Source organism: Pleuronectes platessa, chromosome 12 (assembly GCF_947347685.1).
Source record: "Pleuronectes platessa chromosome 12, fPlePla1.1, whole genome shotgun sequence".
Classification (NCBI taxonomy): Eukaryota; Metazoa; Chordata; class Actinopteri; order Pleuronectiformes; family Pleuronectidae; genus Pleuronectes; species Pleuronectes platessa.
Genome location: NC_070637.1, coordinates 2,290,778 through 2,313,257, shown reverse-complemented (window position 1 = coordinate 2,313,257; position 22,480 = coordinate 2,290,778). Strand labels below are relative to the sequence as shown.

The 22,480-nt window shown below is 40.6% G+C and overlaps 2 protein-coding genes across 9 annotated transcripts in view; both read right to left on the bottom strand.

Annotated features, from left to right (window-relative positions):
• Window positions 1–26: 26 nt before the first annotated feature.
• soul2 (heme-binding protein soul2) lies at window positions 27–2,016 on the bottom strand. Its single transcript, XM_053436418.1, has 4 exons — window positions 1,825–2,016; window positions 1,600–1,732; window positions 1,103–1,253; window positions 27–620 (listed from the first exon to the last, which is right to left on the bottom strand). Exons 1-4 carry the CDS (start codon window positions 1,945–1,947, stop codon window positions 449–451), a joined length of 579 nt encoding a protein of 192 aa, XP_053292393.1. The 5' UTR covers window positions 1,948–2,016; the 3' UTR covers window positions 27–448.
• Window positions 2,017–8,957: 6,941 nt separating this feature from the next.
• The window catches only part of vps8 (VPS8 subunit of CORVET complex), a 75,041-nt gene continuing 61,518 nt past the window's right edge, over window positions 8,958–22,480 (bottom strand). For 2 of the 8 annotated variants that reach the window (XM_053435720.1, XM_053435719.1), the window contains 10 exons: window positions 22,252–22,431; window positions 21,952–22,074; window positions 21,577–21,658; window positions 16,728–16,810; window positions 15,342–15,422; window positions 12,916–13,085; window positions 11,873–12,041; window positions 11,434–11,487; window positions 10,510–10,590; window positions 8,958–9,492 (listed from right to left, as the gene is read on the bottom strand). In XM_053435720.1, the coding sequence (XP_053291695.1) occupies window positions 9,370–9,492; window positions 10,510–10,590; window positions 11,434–11,487; window positions 11,873–12,041; window positions 12,916–13,085; window positions 15,342–15,422; window positions 16,728–16,810; window positions 21,577–21,658; window positions 21,952–22,074; window positions 22,252–22,431 (1,146 nt within the window). In that variant the 3' untranslated portion in view covers window positions 8,958–9,369. Of the gene's footprint in view, window positions 9,493–10,509; window positions 10,591–11,433; window positions 11,488–11,872; window positions 12,042–12,915; window positions 13,086–15,341; window positions 15,423–16,727; window positions 16,811–20,995; window positions 21,108–21,576; window positions 22,075–22,251; window positions 22,432–22,480 lie in introns of those variants that run through there. The other 6 variants (XM_053435721.1, XR_008341471.1, XR_008341470.1 and 3 more) reach the window with 6 other exon arrangements.

The window sequence follows — 22,480 nt, the reverse complement described above, 5'->3', positions numbered from 1 at the left end:
GAGAATAACAACACTTGCAGCAAAGACACAATTGTCAACAGTTTATTGTGAAAAGGCAATATATATGAAAAGAGATATTATCAACACCAAAGGTTTTCGAGAAAAAAGCATTAGCAGACAATAACTATCGTCACTTTTTAACAAAAAGTGGCTGTACGTAAATACCACAACATTCCTGAAAAAAAAAAAAGTCAGACAACACAAGATTTCTTTGGTCTGTTGTCTCGCCATCTAATGTCTGTTGTTTTGACTTTTATAGTATCAAATAACAACATACCATCTGAAGACCTTACAGTACAGCAAACTCTTGACAGTGTAGAGAGAAAAAAAAAATTGTTTGTCATTTAACTTCAGAGTGGAGTAGATTTATTTAGAAGATAATATTGGAGAACACATGTCATTATATGATGTACAGTTTACTGGGTTCAGTTGATGATGCATGTTGTCATCATACAGCATAGATCCAGACCTCATTGTGGTGATCAACAGAGAAGTATAGATCATAGGCAGCCCCAGAGAAAGTAAGGAGATCATATGTTTTCCCAGCTTTGGTCAAGGCATCACGCAGCTCCTTTGCAGCATCATTACCGCTCTTAAGGTCTGGAGTTCCACCAAACACCCTTTTGAATGACAGGACAACAATGCCAGGGCATTAGAATCATTGTTAGTTTGAGATTACATCGACACACCTCAAGGCTTAGGCCTGTGTACATTCCTTCTGTCTCCTGTGTTCGGTGAAAACAGATGACAGTAATATCTCCTGGGATGTCAAACTTGGTACATAATACAGGCTTAACGAAAGTTATTTAACTAAGTCAATTTTTTATTCATTTTCTGACATTGTTGTCTGATGCAACACACTGGCCCCACCCACACAACATTGTACTCATTTGAACTCTCTTTTTTATTTACATCTATTCATTTATTTTGAGGTTTGTTTGTTTTTGCTAGTTTTCTTATGAGGTCTGATTTATGTGGGGTTGCATAGGTGTTTGGGGTGGGTAGATGGCTGGAAGTGGGTTCTCTGGAATAATTTAAAATGACTGAAATCCCCTCAAAGCAGAAAGTAGTGAATTGATAGATAAATGTAGCCTCTGCTCACCTGACGTAGACAGTGGCCTCGGGTCTTGTTTCCAGTCTGATGGATTCATCAGTGATGTCAGGCATGGTACCAGGAGGAATAAACCAGGACAGGGAACCCTCCTGATTAATGGTGAGCAGTGCAGGCCAGGTGTCTACACGGATCGGAACATCTGCAAGTGAGAAACACAACTCTAAAAACCTTGAAGAAGGCAAACCGATTTTCTACACAACCCACACAATTAGTTGTCATCTTGTCAACAGTTTCAAAACATTTATGGTTGTAAAAGTGACTTTTAAATACTGACAGGAGCATACAATATAAAAGCGTAGTTTTAAAGTCACCTTAGCCTAAATGCTTCTCGCATATATTTTGTATTTTAAATTCATGCAGCAGTAATTAAGTAAGTGATATTCCAGTTTTACTTTCATCACAGATTCCTAACTGAGCTATTGGATATTCAAATGAGCATTTAACGACACAAAACCACAATGTGAGTGAAAACATTTGTATCAAACCTTGGCCTGCATGGTTGTGTTTCTTGCAGTAATTTTTCAGCTTAGAGTTTGCAGCCATTACACCTAATCCGTTGTTCGTCTTGATTGTGGTGGTAATCCAGCTTGTGGCAACATATAGACGCTCCTCGAAATCCTGTCCAAAGCAGAAGCATTAAGCGTCTTTCAATACATACTCCAGAAAAGAAGCATTCCGATGATGTGTGTGTGAACAGCTCTAAAACCTACCTGGGTTTTTTGAACTAATCGGTACTCAGGACATGTTTGGCCATGACAAAATCCTGGAGCGTCCCAGCCTTCGCAGAATGACATCAGGACAAGAGCTACAAGCACAGACAGTGGTCGCTCCATGACACTCCAAAGTAAGTCCACAGATGCAGCTTCACAAACATCAATGCTGCTTCCAGATAATGTGACACTTCCAGTTTATCAGGTCATTCAGACACTCCCACATTGTTCTTCTGGGAAGGCATTTCAACGCTGTACATAGCTTCACCTAGAGGTCTCTGTGTAAAAACAAAAAAAGACTTCTCATCAGCACAAGTCAATATATATTTGATAAATGTGATTTCCTGAATGATTCCTTGATTTCACTGCATTGTATGAGGTCACAGTTACACTTCAGAGACGAGTCTAATGTTTTCAACAAGGATTCGACTTGGCCATGCAAACTGTAAATGAGATTAAGGCCAACCTGCTATGATTAGAGCAGGGACATTGAACAGCGAAGGAAGGGAACAACATGTACTGATGGTGTTTTGATATTATGTGTTTTACGAGCTCACAATGATGATCTCACATAATTTTCATTTGATCTAGCAGCATTTTAAAGCAGTGGCTCTCAACCTTTTTTTCACATCAAAGAAATTAAGATGTGATGTCTTTTCTGATAATAGATAACACATATGATTTCACTGTACTGTTAGATTCTCAGGGAGCAAAATAGACAAGTGAATTGAAATTACATTTAAACAAATGTATCCATCAGATCTGTTATCTATACCATTTATTGGGACATGGCAGGTACACCCTGGACAGGTCGCCAGCGTATCACAGATCCATCATAAAGAGACAAACATCCAGTAAGGCTCACATTCATACCTACCATCAATTTAGAGGCTCCAATCAATCTAATACCCAATCTGCATGTCTTTGGAGTACCCAGAGATAACCTACAGACATAGAACCAGGAACCTTTCTGCTTTGAGGCTACAGTGCTATCCACTGCACCACCATGCAAGTTATAAAAAAAAACTAAAACAAAAAGGGTGTCACATTTGTTAGAAGATTTGCAGCATGCCATGTTCCTCTGGTTTTAGGATTTTGTTTTAGCTGAAGGGTGTGTGTGTCTAAATGCTAGAAACTAAGCAGATCCTCTTTAAATTTGTAACAGTGGTGATAACACATTGGTTAACAGTCTAGATTCAATGTTCCAGACCTCATATTTTTGCAAGTTGAAAGTTCCTTCTGAATCTTTGAGGCACCTCATTGCCTCCTTTTAAGAATATTGCTGTCAGAGCCCTCTGAGGTCTGCCCCTGATGAGAAACAGTTAAAGATTAGATTTTCTTTTTTCCAGGACTATCTTATATGAATGCTGCCAATAGAGTTACACAAGAGTTGTAAGTAGTTGTCAGAGACACACGCCTACCCTGTCTGCCTTTTGAGAAATCCGAGTGCCAAATGCCAAGACTTCCAAAACTAAACAACACAGAGAAATTACTGACAGGACTTGTTGCTGGTCTCACTGATGAGAGAATTTACCCTGAGTTAGCTTCCAAGCACCTGTTTTGGTTCCATCTGAGAGTCAGTTTCAGTTCCAGGCCAGTAAGTGTCTGTTGGGGATAGTCAGACATATCAGACTGAACATATTATCCACCATTTCATATATCTGCAAAGCAGTTCAGCTATTTTGTTATTAATAGATTACCATTGGTCTTTCTTTTCACTTTGCAGCTTACTGATTATCAGTTATTGTATTTATCCAGCATTAGTGGAGAGCAGAGATCAGTTGAATCAAGAAATCACAGTTTTTGATATTAGTCTGATTGTGTCCCCAGTACAAATCCTTCCCCTTCACATATGGTGCTTTCAAAAAAATGAATCTGCTGCAGTTATGTTGCTCAATTCTCTGTTAGTATGTGATGTCAGTTTGGGCTTATTTGTTCTGCATACATCCATTATAATGAGTTGTCCAGACGCGTTTGGAATCACCATAGGAAACACAACACATCATGTGAGATAGGTAAATGAGCCACGTAAAGTAGGGACATCAGGGATTAAGTCGGGTCACACATTATCTCCAACGGAGTCATGCATTGTCAATACTTACATAACAATATTTTGGTGGTGGAAAGCACTTCAGCTCAGCTTATCGTTTCCTGTCCTTGGACCTGCAGTGAAGTGCTGGCGCTTATAAGTGTGTCATGCAAAGATTGTTACGAATAGTGTGTCAGATGAAAGGACCATTTACCATTTAAGAAAAGGAATAAGAAAGAAATCATTACTTAAAGCTTATAAATTACACATTACTGTGCAGGGTCATTTCCCTTTCTTTACATGCTGGATACCAAAGAATGTACCAGCCCCTTATCCACAACCTCCCTCCATATAATCAGATGACACTGCAATTCTGGCTCCACTTTACAGACAACAACTCCAAATTGAATGAGCACAGCACTGTTACCCACGTCACAAGAATAATCACATCCTCCTCAATGTCAGTAAAACCAAAAAAATGGCTTTGGGCAGCCTGTCTCTCAACCCAACCCAGATCAGTAATGAGAGCAATGAGATTTGGTGCTCCACCTGTGTCACAAATTGAACGAAACTATGTGTTAACCACACCACTGACAAAACAACAGGTCTTACCACACTCCAGCTTTCTGAGCTCATTTGCAAAACTATGGATAGATTTTGAGTGTATTATTTACATGCCATCATTCAACTGCTACCAGTGGCGGTTTTGGGCACGGGCGAACCGGGCAGCCACGATGAAGTGTGCCGCAGGATCGTGCGGCGCACATCATCCTGCGGCACATCATCCTGCGGTCACATCATCCTGCGGGCACATCTTCCTGCTGCGCATATCATCATCACCGCACATCATCGTGCGGCGCACATCGTCCTGCGCCCGGTTTTGTCCTGCGGAACACATTATCCTGCGGCGCACATCATCATGCGGCGCATATCATCATCACCGCACATCATCCTGCGGCGCACATCATCACCGCACATCATCCTGCGGCGCACATCATCCTGCGGCGCATATCATCATCACCGCAAATCATCGTGCGGTGCACATCATCTTGCGGTGCTCATCGTCCTGTGGCGCACTTCATCCTGCGGCGCACATCATCGTGCGGCACATTGTCCTGCGGTGCACATCATCCTGCTGCGCACATCATCGTGCGGTGCACTTCATCCTGCGGCGCACATCATACTGCAGCAAATCATGTGGCGCTCATCATCATGTGGCGCTCATCATCATGTGGCGCTCATCATCATGTGGCGCTCATCATCATGCGGCGCATATCATCATCACCGCACATCATCGTGCGGCGCACATCATCGTGCAGCGCTCATCTTCCTGCGGTCGCACATCATCCTGCGGCGCACATCGTCCTGCTGCGCACATCGTCCTGCTGCGCACATCGTCCTGCTGCGCACATCGTCCTGCGGCGCACATCATCGTGCTTCACACATCATCCTGCGGCGCACATCATCCTGCTGCAAAATCGTGCGGCGCACATCATCAAGTGCGTCCTGCGCTGCACTTCGTCCTGCGGCGCACCTATTCCTGCGGCGCACATCATCACCATCACATCATAGAGCTAGAAGTTCCACCCCACAGCCTTTTCATTAAATTTGATATTCTAACATTTAACAATACAGGACAAAATCGATTTATGTAAGTGGGTCTAGATACAGCATTAAAGTCATGAAGTTATTTTGAGAAGTGATGGCCTATTTCAATGGCAAGATAAAAAAAAATAAAAGAATCAATAGAAGAATACGGAAGCATATTGCATTTGCGCTCGGAGGGGGAACCGCCACTGACTGCTACTTATCTTTAATAGTCCAGGCAAAGTAGCGTTTTACGACCGACTAATTGTAAAATAATTTTTTTCAGCATAGATCATTTCTATGAGGTGTCCAGAACAACATAGTAAAAGTTCTAAGAAATCCTAGTTGAGGAAATATGTGCTAATAAGGTCAGGCAATAATACATCCCAATGGGGCTATGTTTTTCCTTTACTCCTATCAAAATGAAACTTTACACAATGAAAGTACCCATGAAAAGTAAAATCTTTTGTATTACAAGTTTCTTCGAAAATCAATTGTAATATGCAAATTAGCTATACACTAATCGAATATTCCCAAAATACACTCAAATAGGCTTAATTTTTTACTTTACTACTACCACAATAAAACTTTACATGCTAAAAGTATACATGAAAAGTACCTTTTTTTGTATTTTCAGTTTTCAGGTTAGAGGCCAGTCTAAAAGCAGCTTTGCCATTGGCAGTCGGATGATTGGATGAAGATTGGGCCGATGTATTTGTCATACCTATGAATGGTGCTTCTGCCTATGTAAATTAGGACATATTCAATAAGTGGAGAGTCATCTGCATATTCAAATTCATTTCAAAAGAAACTTGTAGTACAAAAAAAGTTACTTTTCATGTATACTTTTACCATGTAAAGTTTTATTGTAAAAATACTAATAGGACAGCACCCCTGACACTATGTGATGGGATTTAATACACACATGGAACAACCAACCAGTTTTTAAGTCTAATACCCAGGCATAGTGCCCAGGTTAAAAAGATTAACATGCTAGTCAGTACAGAAGAGGAGGCATGTCTGTGCAGTTGCCATGACCGGCAGGTATTATCATAGTATGAGTATGCTACATTACAATGAGTCTGGCCATGGCCCAGTTATTAATGATTTTATCAGTTTCTTAAATGATAATTTTTTTTAGTGCTTAACATATCATAACAAAGGCTATGATGATTGATTTTAGAATGATTCTACAGTCATCAAAGTTAAGCCTGTTAAGTTTGTTGAAAATTCTAACTATATTGAGACAGTCATTGACTGTAAATGAACCTATAATAAGAACTGCGAAGCAGTTTGCAAAAAAGGTTATCAGCGTTGTCTTGCCTTATAAAATGTTCCTGTTTTAACATTGATGTAACCATGATAACCCTCTTTTATTCAGCTTTCATTGAAGCTTTGTTGTTCCCTTGTGTTTTGGCTCAGTAACCTGCCATCAACCAGATCATAGAGTGGGCTAGTAGGCTTATAGGTTGGTCTGAAATCAACCTGTCAGTGCTGTACTCCACACAGCTTCAGCCTAAGGCCAACTCTAAATGGTTCTGCTGGAGGTTTCTTCCTGTTACCCAGGGAGTTTTTTCTCTCCACAGAGAGCTGCTCATTGTGGTTTCTCTAAAGTTTGTGAGGTGTTGACCTTCCTAGTAAAGTGCATTGAGATTATGTGTATGTATTAGGATCCATTGCAATCTGCTATGGTATTGAGGTCTGTTTAAGAGGGTTTCTTTTGATGTTTTATGAATTGATAAGGTGTGATATCTTTTTTTAATCTAATGTTGTATTGCCTTTTGTTTTCTGTTTTGAACTTTCGATTGCTGGGCCCATCTGCATAACAAATTTACCTTCAAGTACTTATAAAGAAACCTTGAACCTTGAAGTACAGCATCACCAAGCTGCTAGCATCTGCTGTGTGCATATCAACACGAGGAATTGTCTGTGCTGTCCACAGTTCATAGTGACCTGACTGTCTTTGAGTGTGTCAGGTAAACAGTGTGTCACCTGGCATGATGTCTGCAGTGTTGAGGTGAAATGCCTCTGCCATCCAGTAACTCATGCTGTGTCACAGGGCTTCCTTCCTAATCTCTTAATCTCCTATCATAATTTCAGTTAATCAATGGAATGATTTATTTAGCAGGTTTATCTACTGTCTCCATTTTGGATGATTTAGCAATAGGGGTGGTGTTTTCTTGCTGACATATTTTTATTTTAAATACATTTTCAATTTCTATGTAACTTAATTACATAAATTAAATGTTAAGGTTCATATTTAACTAAGTGTTTTCTATTTTCTGTAAATACATATAATGCCTCGAGAGGGATTTGATTAAATAAAGTTAAACACATTTAATATATGCATATATTTTAGATAAAATATTGTTTATAGTTAATATTTTAGTTTAACTTAATTTAATCAAATCACTTTTAGGTGCTTTTAATTATTCACATTTCATTAAATGTCACCTTTTTCATTGAAATTATGCAATAAAATGTTATATGTAATTGGAATACATTAAGTGAACAATTTAGGCAAACTTATTTTTTAATGAACATTAAACTGATTAGATCAGATTTTGAAATAAATCCTGCAAAAAGAGGCTGAACTGAAAATAATCTGCTTTGCTAAGGTCACACTTTACCTTCAGTTTAAAGAATGAAATACATACTGTAAGTCATCGTGACCTCCCGACTACCCTTATTCTGTCTCTAACATACTGCATTGTGTGGTGGGACACAGCCGGAGGTGTGATTCTACTAAAAAAAAGTACATTCAAACACCTCCAACAAAAGTCAAGTTCTTAATCTTGTTAATATGTCCCTGAACTATTTTCACGAGTTAAAAGACAAAATCATGAACCAAATAAACCCTAAATTTATAGAAATTAAAAAGTGTGTGTATTGATAAAAAGTCATGTAAAGACAATTTAGTGCTGTGAAAACAGATTCATTAGAACTTGAATATAAACTTTCCCACAATCTTCCAGTGAATAATTGAATCTCAAGTAAAAAGTGAAAGCACTATTATGCCCCTGTTCCACCATGGCAGTTCTAGGGCCAATTGGGAGCCAGTGGAAACTGTTCTGTGTGTTTCAGTGGCCAAAGAACTGGCTCTTGGCAACACAAACTGGTTCCAGGCTAACACCAACACAGTGCTGGTCTAGAGGAAAGACTAGCCTATGTTAGCAGGATTATTTAGTCACCACTTGTGACTGGACCACACCTCACTCCTCGATGTGCAAAAAGTGTGTCGGTGAAGCCCAAATTCTGTTGCTTTTACCCATTCTGGAGTTTACAGATTTGTCTGAAAACAAAGTGTGTATGTGTGTGTGTGTGTGTCTGTGTATGTGTCAGTGCGCAAGGCAGGGGGATAAAAAGATGAATGAAAGGTCTGTAGAAAGATTCATTGTAGAAAAGCATTGCTAATGATAATGCAGCGGTAGTTACAAACAAATCAACGTAAGGGGAGTCAGTGTCAGTGTGTCAGAGAGAGACAGAGAGCAACTGGAGTAAGGTTGGACTAAATGAATGAATTAATGGATATGTATCATTTAATGTAACATAATAAGTGCCAGTATGTGGGTTCATTTATACAGTTGAGGCATAGAGATGTAGACACTGACGTATATGGTGATGCAATGGTGTAGCCTTAAGGCGCCTCTGACCCATGGAAAAGCAAACTGGTTCTTTAAAGGTTCCTAAGTTGAACCAGCAGTAGCACTCAGTTCCCTTTGGTGGAAAAGGCATTCTGATACATAGATTCAGTTTGTTGGAAATAATAATAATTTTTGATATAGTTACATAACAGTTATACAATATCAAATTTGTCACAATAAAAAAGAAATTTACAATTCACAACGAAAATATCAAGAAAGTCTCCTTCAAGTTAAAATTTCTACTTGAATCTGGACAAATGATGGAAATGTTGATCAGTAACTATGCTACTCCTCCAACAGAGGTGGAGGAGCGAGTTTCAGTTGGAAATTCTCTGCTCCTGGTTGGGCCGGGATCAGAGGCCCCGTCTTCTCGCTGTGGCAGTGGGAGAGCTCTGAAAGGATGGACAACTGGAGGGGGGGAGAGAGAGAGAGAGAGAGAGAGAGAGAGAGAGAGAGAGAGAGAGAGAGAGAGAGAGAGAGAACATAAGATAAATATGAGATGTTGTAGAAATATTAGGATGTGACAATAAAACTGAACTAAAAATAAATGTGTTTTGCAGTTTCATGAATCAATATCTCAAAATTTCTAAATTCTAATAAAAAAATCGAATTCAGTCTTGCAGGATTTTTACAGTCAGTTATTCATCAATGAAGTTTCTCCTGTAGTAAGTGTTGTTTTCTGAGATTCACTCCTGCCTCATTTCACAAATTAACAGAGAAGAAGTGGGAAACTTTTTAGCTGGATTTTGTGCGATGACTAATATTTATTCATAATATGACTAACTATAGTACCACAGTGTTACACAAGCTATTTTCTGGTGTGATCTAACAGCTTGGGGCAAACTGACCTTCCACGTAAACAAACTTAAGTCAAAGTAAGGGTATTGTGATATACCAGAATTGACAATGCTTGTAGTTTTTAATAAATTAATTATTGAGATGTTATTAATAAACATATGTAAATAATGTAGAAATAATCCAGCACCTTCCAAATCCTTCCAGTTTCTTTAGGCTGTGATTTTATTTACAACCAAGAAAATCCACAGGCCAGTCTATTATCCCTTCTGTTACAAGAGCTGTATGCATGTTTGCATCCGTATTGTCGTTCACAAATGTTGATTATGGCAAATTAATGAATTGTTTACTTTAGTAGTAATTTAATGCTACAAATACTACTTAATACTACTACTACTACTGCAACTAATAATAATAATAATAATAATAATAATAAGATGAAGTTAAAGATGAAATTGACTAATAGTGTCATTATTAAAACTTTCTATAGATCTGATTAATATAAATATTATTCTAATCTCTTGGTGAAAATCTGATATTGTGACAGCGTTATCTCAAAGCTGATGTCAGGAGCTGCTGCTCCAGTCAAAGTGACATTTTTGAATTTGTATATGCAGACAGTGTCCTTACCCTGGAGGGTCCTCGGTATAAAGAGCGTAGCTGATCCCAGGACTGTTCCTGCTGAAGGTCCAATGATGCCTCAACAAACACCTGGACCACAAGAAACAAGCAAAGTATAAATATTAAACTGTCATTTATTAAATTGGTGCAATAAGTGAAATAAATGCAATTTGAGAGCAGCTGTGATATAAACAGCATAAAATTTGGATATTTTGTGGGGGTGGGCAAAATCCAAAACCAAATTCTGCAGCACTGCATTGAAAACTATGTATTGTGGAAAATCTGCTGGTAAATGATCAACTCATCAGTGACGAAGGTTTTCAGGAGCCTTTGATGTCTTATGCTGAAATATTTATTGAAGCTTGGCAAGGAGGAAATCAGAATCCATCAATACAACAACTGTGCATGATGTCCTCTCATATTCTGAAGTCCGCTTACCTGCAGTCACACTTTAAACCCCCTACAGATCATTTGATCTATCGGTCTGCTAGTTCCTACACAATCAAATGTATTTTCTAGTTCTGGAGACAGTATTGCCTGCGTACGCAGTCTCATATCTGTGATGTCTATGGAGTGAAGCCTTTGACCTTCGCCAAGCTCTCGCACTTCCCTAAACACGACAGATAGGTGCACAATGCCCCAGAGAGAGGAGAGTAGACAGTGTCTCCGAAAATTCCATAACACTATGCACATAATAGTCCTTAGAAAGACCCATGTTGCACTATAACCTCAACACAATGTTGCTATTAAACATTTTGTACAACAGATGACCTAATCATATAAATTACTACAAAAGATGGCAGTAAATTCTCCTAACTATTCAATAGAATAGTTGAGAAAATTAAACTATCCACTGAGTTTCAGGAGTGAAAAACATATTTCAGTATATGTAGAGCCAGAGCAGGCTGGACAGCAGCTCAGATAAATATTTACCTTCTTCCTGTGAGCTTCTGCTCCTGCATCATGATGCACTGATGTAACACGAGTCTGAGACAGAGAGAGAGAGAGCAGAGTTTGGTCACTGTGCGTGCGTGCGTGCGTGCGTATAAGAGCAAGTTTTAACACAAATACAGTTTAATGGCTAAATGAGGAGCAGCATTCCATTGCTCCCACCTCAGCCACACATTTGTTTGGACCAGATATACCAAATAGATGCAATTTAAAAAATGGATGAAAACTAAAAAATTTGAGGGAACAGGACAGGATAGAGAGAAACGATCAAAAAGTACTGCTGGTTGGTTATTTTCATGGGATTGTGAGTAAGACTTATCCTTTATGTTTATTTATTTACATATCATAACTTTTATACTATGTATTCCTATTCCTCTGTCAATGCAGATCTTTCTTTGAATGTACAAACACATACACACACCTGTGCCAGTGACATGCTGCGGCTTCTGTTTGGTTCAGTGGAAGAGCCTCCCTTCCCTCCTTGGCTGGAGGAACACTTGTAGCAGCTCCAGCGCTGCTGCCGCTCTGAGGCAAGGCCCCACCCACAGTCCTTCTGCTGCAGGCACTGGAAGTGGTACAGGTGGCCACAGCTGACAAGACACGCACAGTTTCCCGGTCAATGCTTTTTGGTTACATTTCCATTTGCTTGTTGGTCTAAACCAGTATATTTACACTGTATTTGCAATTGCAACTGTATTTGCGCATTTTTTCCACTTTTATTTACGCCAAATAAATTATTTGGTTTATCAGACCACTTCCTTTTATATTTATTTCATAGGACAGCTGGGCCTTAGTAGCTGTATGCACTCTCCTGAGCGCTATTCTAGTTTCAGAAAAAAACAAATACAAAAAGCTAATTGCACTAAGTGAAAGTGTTTTCTAAAATAAGGTTCATAATTATCAAGAATATTATATATTTTATTTCAAGCTCTTTTGCTTGACTATGAAGGGTGAAGATGCAAAAACTAACTAGGGCAGATGGACAACATCACCTTAAATAGAGCTGTTATAAGTCCCTGATTTACAATTGAAAATGTCAAACATCAGTGCTGTTCTTGAATACAACCCAATGAATCTGCTCAGCAAAACAATGCTTAGTATTCAGGACCGGTGTGATCTAATATAAAATGTCAGCTAGCAAATGTGTCAGACCCCGGGTATTCACTTCATCATGTTTAAATTATGAGAAAACACCGGAGTTTTGCCTTCCTTCCATAATGTAAAGACTGCATGCTGCCATCTAGCAGTTACTCCATGCTCCATCACGCAGATCATCTGCAGCAGTGCACTGCTTTGTTCACAGTGAAGACATGTTAGTCTGGGCCACAACTGTCTGAGAATGTGCCACACTGACTGAAAGTGAAATCCAGCATTATTTACTGTCACTCAGCAGTACTGGTAGTTATATCACCCCCAAAACAGAAGCTATTTGTCCAAGAATTAAACACGTCCAGTGTCTGTTACCTGAACACAATGATCTCTTCAGCTGAATCCTGCCTTCTCTTGTATTGCTGGAGGCAGATGTTACAGTGGTCCTGGCGTGGGTGGAGTCCCCTTGTGACAGCAGCACGGAGGTGTGCCAGGGACCAGTGGAGGTCATGGTTCAACAGGCTAGTGGTTGTTTCAAGTAAAGTCTAAAAAAAGAAAACACAGCATAATAAAAGGCCAGGTTGTAGTTTTTATTACATCTTAATTATATATTCACATAATATATTGTAAAAAAGTTCAATATTAGTTCATAGGCATTAGTAATAAGAGTGTTACGGTTTGGTGGAGGAGATGGACCCAGGATGCAGAGGTTACAAACAAAAAGGTATTTAATATAATAAAAGGGTTTAAACAAGACAAAAACAAAACAGGAACACTAACATAAGTAACTCTGGCGACAAGGCGCACGGAGAACAAGGAACGAGGAAGCTGGTCGAGACAGCAAGAAACAAACAAACCTAAGAAGGCTTCACGTAGAAACGAGTAGCACAACAACGAGTACAAACCGACAAAGGGCTTGGGGAACACAGAGGCTTAAATATACACAGAGGGAAGGCAGGAACAATTAACCCCAGGTGAAACACATGAGGACTGGGAAGACAATCACCGAAAGGAAGTGAAGATGGAAACCACACACAAGGGACAGATACTACAAAATAAAACAGGAAACAGAAAATACACTGAGGAGACTGAAATTAACAAACTAAAATGACAGGACACCACAAAGAGGTGTAGTGTATGATCACTATATATATATAAAAGATATATTAGATATGTCTTTGTGGTGGCAGCTGATGGTGGATCCTGATGGCGGCAGTGGACAATGACTTTTGACTATGGTGGTATCCGATCTTGATGGTGGATCCTGATCGTGGTGGCTGCTGACCATAGACTATGATTACAACAAGACTGCTTGATATATAATATGTCTCCTCAGATACTTGACCATTACTGACAATAATCCATCAATTTAACTTCCATTATGCTACAAAGTGTTAATTCTAATCAATGCTGCAAATACCCATATCTTTCTGATGTTCTCTTTTACACGTGCCATCTATTGCACTTCTGTCCGTCCTGGGAGAGGGATCCCTCAAATGTGGCTCTCTGAGGTTTCTACGTTCTTTTTACAATGTTAAAACGTTTTATTTTTTGTAGTTTTTCTTTCTCTTGTTGAGGGTTAAGGACAGAGGATGTCACACCTTATTAAAGCCCAATGAGACAAACGGTGATTTGTTAATATGGGCTATACAAATCAAATTTGATCGTTGATATTATTTTCCTCAAACAAATGTGACAGTAGGTGTTCAGCTTAGAAAAGCACAGAGGTAATGATGTCTGATCTACTGAGCGGGCCACATGGCTTCCATACCACTGCCATACAAGCCATTAGCCAGTCCGAATTACCTTCAGCCTCAGCTAACCCTCAGGTTTGGCTTGTAATGTTATTGCAATTAAAAGGCCAAAACACCTGATGGCACTATGGTACACAACTGAAGATATGTTCCAAATATCCACTAGTGGTCACTGACATCTGTTAACAACAACTGGTGGTTGGCATCTTAAATACCAAAGATGGATGACTGTTTCTGTGAAGGATTATTTCTCCTCTTCAACATGTTCATGTGTTAAATAAGTGTCATTTTTTGCAGTATAGAAAAAATATGCTGTGTGTGTGTGTTCCCTTCAACATTTCCATGTGTTTTAAATAAAACATACACTGAAACTTGTCTTTTTTGTTTAAACATATACAGGATATTATGGTAATATAAATCATACTATACAACTTTACAATTAAAAGTAAAAAATAGCATCAAGTGTCCTTCAGAGTGCTCTTCAGTGTGCATAGATTCTGTTCTTACATAAAAGCGAATCCCAGATAAGAAACATTGGTGAATGTCAGAATCTTTGTAAAAACTGAGTAGGTTGGTTTTTAAGAAGATATTTCTTCTTATGAACAGTTGATAAATGAAGCCCATTGTGAGCAGCATTAAACCGGTGGCATAGATATGCAGAGGATTCATGAGCTACAAGCTAATACAGACCTAATGGCTCAGTCGGTGTACTAATGGAACAAAACAGGCTCTAAAAGACATTTATTCATCAAAATAACAACTGGCGACCGAACATTTTCACATGAAGCAGCATGTGATCAGAAACAGAAAAAATAGAAAACTGAATTAAATTGAATACATTGCAGTATTGTCACAGATACACAATCCAGCTCTTTATGTCAGTAAAAGACTGAAATCCAATATCAGTATTAAACTGCTTCATCTCTAACGCTAAGACTTTTATCTAAGGGCAATAATGATCGTCTATGCACAATAAAGATGACATTCACAAACACACGCACACACACACACACACACACACACACACACACACACTTTGTGCTTTACCTGTTCATAGTTAAATGTGTCCAGCATACCCAGAATAAGGCCTTGGATCTCTGCAAGCTTTCCTTTCCCATAAACCGGGTCCTAACAGACACACACACATGCAAAAAGTGTAATCAATACACAACACAATTAATAATGATTATATCACACATTACACAGCCACGAAGAACATCACAGAGCTAGTGTGTTTAAGCTTGCTTAGGTGGCACACTGACTGAACCACAATGCAACAACAGAAAGAGCTGTGTGTTGTGCTGTAGGGGGGGTTTCACAACTGGATTTTACTGGAGATCACTGTAACCAGCTGAAGGGATGTCAACATAGAGAAGCTGCAGTTCTTTGTGAAGCAGATCCACAGTCAGTTAGACTAGGGGTTGTCGGGAGACACAAAGGGGGGGTCGCGAGACGCCGTTCAAAACACAAATACAATTTTGAAACAATTTTAAATGGAATATTTAACCCATTATTGTTCAAATATATACATAAATATGAGTTGAAAATAAATAGTTGCAATAACAACATTTCCATCAGTTTTTTCCTTTTTCTTTGTTGAACCATTACGACACAAATTAGCGGAATGAGTGAGAGGTACAAGGCCAAAAGAAAGTCCTTACTAAACAAACAGACCATCCCAGCCGAAGCTCAAAGGGCATCATATGAGGTGGCATATTAATTGCGCAGGCAAATAATAATCGGCGAAACATTAAACCCGCTGCTGACCACCCACTGAACCTGACTGGTTAACAAGGCTGGCGTACTTGTGCGAAAAGACTTCCTCAGCCCTGACATACTTAAAGAATAAATACAGAGCGCAGTTAAACTTGAAGAATGATCTCTGAGTCACCGTCTCCAAAATAAGCCGAGAATGGACTTGCTCTGCTCCATGCATATTGCCCACATATCTCATTAGAGAATTTATGAAATGAAAGTAATGGTTAGGCTAAAATAAATAACCCTAAAGTTTTCGCCCATGGCAGCAATAAGGTGTCTGCTGCTCGTTATGCATACAAACACGCACAGACATCACCTGCGCATTTTTTTATACTTACAGTATATGCTCACTCAGCCCTGCTGTTTATAGATGGAGTTTCCCTGTATTCTGGTTATATTCTATTTCTTAAATTGCTATAAAATAATATCATGGCTGTAAGAATGTTGTTCTTTTGTGTTGTATTAATGCCTGTGTTTGAATAGGCCTTATAGTGCATGTGCGTGGCTGTGCGCAACATTATATAACAAATCCAGGGTAGGTGGGGTTCGCCAGTCTCTGGAATGTTATTTTGGGGGTTGTGGGCTGAAAAGTTTGGGAACCCCTGAGTTAGACGAGTCACTAAAAGGGGGGAAGATAAATAAAACCCACACACAGACAGACGCACACACACCCACCTGCAGTATTCGTTGGATGATGGCAGGCAAAGGAATGAAGCTGCTCATAGAGTTGAGAACCTTCATCGTCAGCTCCTTCAACACTGAGATACAAACAAGCTGAATTATATTTATGATCTCAAGTTCCAAACTAAATAGAGGCTACTCATTCGGTTTAAGGTGTTGAACACATAATATATAAAGGCCATATGAAGAATAATTATTTCCAACAGTACATCATGATAAATCAAATTGACATCAAATCACAACACAGAAAACAAAATAAGGAGGTGTACTGTTTTTCTTCGTTATGAAGTTGCATAGACCTAAAACACACTCATTCATGTTCAAAGCAAAAAAAAAAAGGTGCGTGTGCGTTTGGTCCAGGTTTACCCATGTTGTAGGGTCCAAATCAGTTTACAGACCTTGACCTTATGGGACGAAGACTAAAGGCCTCTGTATGCTTCTCCGAGTCCGTTGCGGACTGACGGACGGACGGAGCGGACGGACCCTTTTTGATTTATAGTTCTACGATCCTTTTTGTTGTGAAAACAATTCAGCGCCAGAACAGTAGATAGCGCAACGGAAGTCGAGCTTAGAGAAGCCTACCTCTTAAGCCTGAAACATGCTTCTGCGACTGCGTCTGCGTCTTTTCACGCCGCTGTGGCGCAAGACTCGTTGTCATTCATGCTTCCCCAACCGTTGCGCGTCTTACAAAGCAATTCCGCGCCAGAACACTAGGCGGAGTAATGCTTTTTGTCAAAGACGACCTGAGAGACGCCTTCTTTGTGGGTGTGGCAATCGTTGTTGACTGTTTATTTACCTTCTACCAGTCGTGTTCTCCATTACAAACACACGGTGAACCATGGCAGAGAGTGTATTCACGATTCCAACCGAACAACAATTGATTGAGATGGACCTGCTGGACATTGAAGAGCAACTTCTTATAATTAGTCGTTAGCCGAGATCTCCTTTCACGAATTGGAAGCCATCTCAGTGTCCTTGTACTCGGACATCGACGGGTTGTAAAGGTGCTCATATTTTCGGACCTCTTCCGACAGGAGTTCTTCCCGGTTTTCCATTCTTCTTTTTAAAATCTTCCGTTGTTTCTGCCTGTATTATGGGGCATGAAACCGGAAATGCAGCTCCAGAAGGGATGTAGAGCAGACCAATCACAGCCTTGCGGGCAAGGGTGAGCTTGCAGAGCTTTGCCGTAAATTTTAGAAAAGTGGGGCGACGCCCGTCAGCACGTAAGAAGGGATACATAAGCACGTGAGGGACCCGGAAGGGCTCTTGCGCTTACGGGCCCGTGAAAACGCAGAAGCATGTTTCAGGCTTTAAGGTATATAGAAGAAGTCCACGCTGGTTTATTAACGTCCTCCCGGCTCCTCACACACAGTGAACGATGGCAACTAACAGAAAAAGGATGTTGATGACGCAACTACAAAATGCTTTTGTTATCGTGTCTTAGCGCAGCGGTTCCCCGGTCTTGTTTCCAAACTGCGTTGCTAATTCAACAGCTGCAACAGCTTGAAGCTACACGGAGGCAGCTAGCTTCCCCCCAGCTTCCACACACAGTCAGCACGGACACCCGATACTAACTACTACCAAGTGTTTGCTTATAACCTGACAGTGTTTAAGAAACAGTGTCAGTACAGCCGTGGGATTAAAGTCAGCGGGTTTTTGCGCTGTTCCCACCGCAGTTAGCATGGTGGCTAGCCCGCTAGCCCCGTTATCAAAGTTCGTTATAACCGTATGTGACCGTACACACATGCCGTAAGTGCTCTAACCAGCCACCGTCAGCCGGACAACGCCGCTGGCTTAACACACTTGTCACATTAATCATAGAGATGTAGGGAATGGAACAGGAAGTTCGAGGTCCCGAAATGCTGGCGTTAGCGGACCAATCACAGCCAAGGGCTATCTGTGGGCTCTCCGCCATTTCGACGTGTAGTCAGAAAAATGAGAGCTGCACGAAAAGCTCTCCGAGGAGCCGCGGAGAGGCCCGCAGAGGGCGTTCCACGTTAGAGAAGGCGGTCCTATCTGTCCGTGTCCGTCAAAACGGAGAAGCATACCAGTGTTAAGGCCAGAGCTTTTCGTGCAGCTCTCATTTTTCTAACTACACGTCGAAATGGTGGACAGCCAACGGATAGCACTTGGCTGTGATTGGTCCACTAAAAACATAATTTCCGTCCAACGTCATTTCCGGACCTCTAACTTCCTGTTTCATTCCCTAAATCACAATAAACCTAAATCACAACTACGACTCTATGATTAATGTGACAAGTGTGTTAAGCCAGCGGCGTTGTCCGGCTGACGGTGGCTGGTTAGAGCACTTAAGGCATGTGTCTACGGTCACATACGGTTATAACGAACTTTGATAACGGGGATAGCGGGCTAGCCACCATGCTAACTGCGGTGGGAACAGCGCAAAAACCCGCTGACTTTAATCCCAGGGCTCTCATGACACTGTTTCTCAAACACGGTCAGGTTAGAAGCAAACACTTGGTAGTAGCTAGTATCGGTTGTCCGTGCTGACTGTGTGTGGAAGCTGGGGGGAAGCTAGCTGCCTCCGTGTAGCTTCAAGCTGCTGAATTAGCAACGCAGTTTGGAAACAAGACCGGGGTACCGCTGCGTTAAGACACGATAACATAAGCATTATGACCCGCTGGGTGTCACTTTATTTCAGCAAAACTGTCGCGTCATTAACATCCCTTTTCTGTTGTCATCGTTCACTGTGTGTGAGGAGCCGGGAGGACGTAAATAAACCAGCGTGGACTTTTTCTATATACCTCATGAGGTAGGCTTCTCTAAGCTCGACTTCCAATGCGCCAACTACTGTTCTGGCGGTGAATTGTTTTCGGAACAAAAAGGCTCGTAGAACTATAAATCAAAAAGTGTCCGTCCGCTCCGTCCGTCCGTCCTTCCGCAACGGACTCGGAGAAGCATACAGAGGCCTTTAATTTTGGCAGCTATTTTTGATTTAGTCTTAGTCTTAGTCTTTTGACGAAAATGCATATTAGTTTTAGTCACATTTAGTCATTTTTATCCTTCTTAGTTTTAGTCTAGTTTTAGTCGACGAAAACGAATTACATTTTAGTCTAGTTTTAGTCGACGAAAACTAATTACATTTTAGTCTAGTTTTAGTCACATTTAGTAGCCACATTAAACTCCTTTTCTTCTCTTCTCAGGCCCAGGGACCCTGTGTTGTGTCTAAAACTGCAAAATAGTCTAGCTTGCAGTACTTAAGTTGTCCATTAGATATCCCTACCAGCATAGGTCTAAAGCAGGGGTCGGCAACCTTTACTTTCAAAAGAGTAATTTTGCCCCCTCTTCCCCCAAATAAAATTTGTCTGGAGCCGCAAAACATATTTGATAACAAAGCTAATAAAGTTTAATATAAAGTTATACTATACTAAACTATAGTTTGTTGCATTTACGAAATTATAGAACGACAATAAAGAAAACTCGTACCTGTTACAACAAAGGAAAACACAGAACACTTATGAAGAGAAGAAAATACACAGGCAAGTGTAGGCCTACATTGAAATAAATTAAACACGGAACTTTATAGGGCTATTTGAATAAGAAGTACCCTATTTTGAAATAAATAAAAACATAGAGCTGCAGCCTAATAGCTTAAAAATATATATTTAGTTTTAAATTTTTTTTTGTGAAAACAAAAAGTGAGAGCAGGTCAGACTGGAGGCGAACACAGATACTGAAGCTCTTTAGAAACCAACTGCAGCTTCTGCTCTGATCAAGAAGCTGCTGCGCTGATCTCTGATCAGCTGAGACCAGAGAAACTCTGTGTTTTCATTGTTTCCATAGTTAAGAAGCTGCTTCACATGGACGAGCTCAGATCTTGTGTCTCTGAGCGAGTGCGCGGGGCGGGGGGCGGAGCCTCGGGACCGGTGCGCTATCTGGGGCGCACACACACACACACACACACACACACTCACTCACTCGCCCGCTCCTGATACTTTATGACGGCCTGAAACGATGATGTTTAAAATTATTGTGACTTAGTCAACCACCAACATTTTCGTCTCGTCTCGTCAACGAAAGTTAAAACAGATTTAGTCATAGTTTTTATTTTCAAAGAATCGTTTTCGTTACGTCTTCGTCTCGTCTTCGTCATGGAAAAAAGATCGTTAACGAATATTTTTCGTCATCGTTTTCGTCAACGAAATTAACACTGAAGCATACATTGGCCTTAAGTCCCTATAACGACATGTTTTAAGATGAAAGTTCACGCAAAAATGAATATTCAACCATTATCTACTCACCACTATGTCGATGGAGGAGTGGGTGATGTGTTTGAGGCCACAAAACACCTTTGGAGTTTCAGGGGTAAACAGCGTGGCAGCCGAATCCGATACAATTAAAGATTGTGCAAGCCTATAAAAACAACAGAAGTAAATCCATAACAAGCCTCTCTACTGCTCTTGTGTGGTCATCCAAGTGTCCGGAAGCCCTGACATTTAAATCGACTCAAAACGGTGTCCGTGATCCACGAGCGAACGAGGCTCCAGAGGAGGATGTCAGAGGACTTTTAGGATAAAAACATGGTGTAAATAACACCGTTTCGTGTCGATTTTGAACGTCAGGGCTTACGGATACATTGGATGACACCACAGGACCAGTATGGAGGCATTTTATGCTTTTTTCCTGTTGTTTTTATGCGTTTGAAGAAGTTGTCACCATTAACCTCGGTTGTATTGGATTCTGCTCTAACACTGTTTACTCCTGAGACGTGTTTTGTGGACTCAAACACTTTACCCAACCCTTCATCGGCATAGTGGTGAGTAGACTATAAGTGAATTGTCATTTTTGGGTGAACAACTCTTTAAGGAGTGCATGTTCTTACCTTCAGAGGTGTGTTTGGGATTGGACTCCTTCACTAGTTTCTGAGAAGCCATCATGGTCTCCAGAAGTGGAAACCACAGAGCCTGAGAGATAAAAATGCAAAGAATGAGCAGAGATTGGTCCAACATACACCCACAGCCTAACCCACCCTCGACCTAATCCTAATCCTAAACCCTAAAAGAGTCTTAATCCTGAAAAGTCCTTTTGAAGTTATGAGGACGTGCCTAAATCTGTCCTAACACACACACACACACACACACACACAGAGAGAGACAGACAGACAGACAGACAGACGGTGGACTAGTGGCAGAAACTTGGACAATGGGCAGAAAAGGTCTCTGGTTCGACTCCACGGAGAAACAACAAAAAGACGAACCTGGATTGATCTGTCCAAAAATCCAAGAGGATTCTCCCTACCCTGTCTAGTGCCCCTGAGCACCTCATTCCCCAACATCTGCTCCCCGTGCGCCGTACATGGCTGCTCACTGCTCTGTGTGTCCTATCACCAGATGGGTTAAAAGCAGAGGTTAAATTTCCCTACCTGCATGAGTGTGCCTGTGCATGTCTGTGGGACAAATAAATGTATCTGTATCTTAAACACACACACACACACACACACACACACACACACACACACACACACACACACACACACACACACACACACACACAACACCTCTCTTTGTTGCTGGTAGAGGTTGTGTGAGCTTCGATGACACAAGGCGATGATGTCATTCAGTGAATCCTTTATTCTGGTCAGTGTTGAATCATCGGTTCTCTCATCTTCATCATGTCGTCTGTCTTCTGCTTCTGTGTCACTCTCCGCAGTGAGGAGACACAGTTTCTCCTTCAGTGTCTGCAGACATGGGGACAATCATGAATACATAACATTCACTCACTTAATT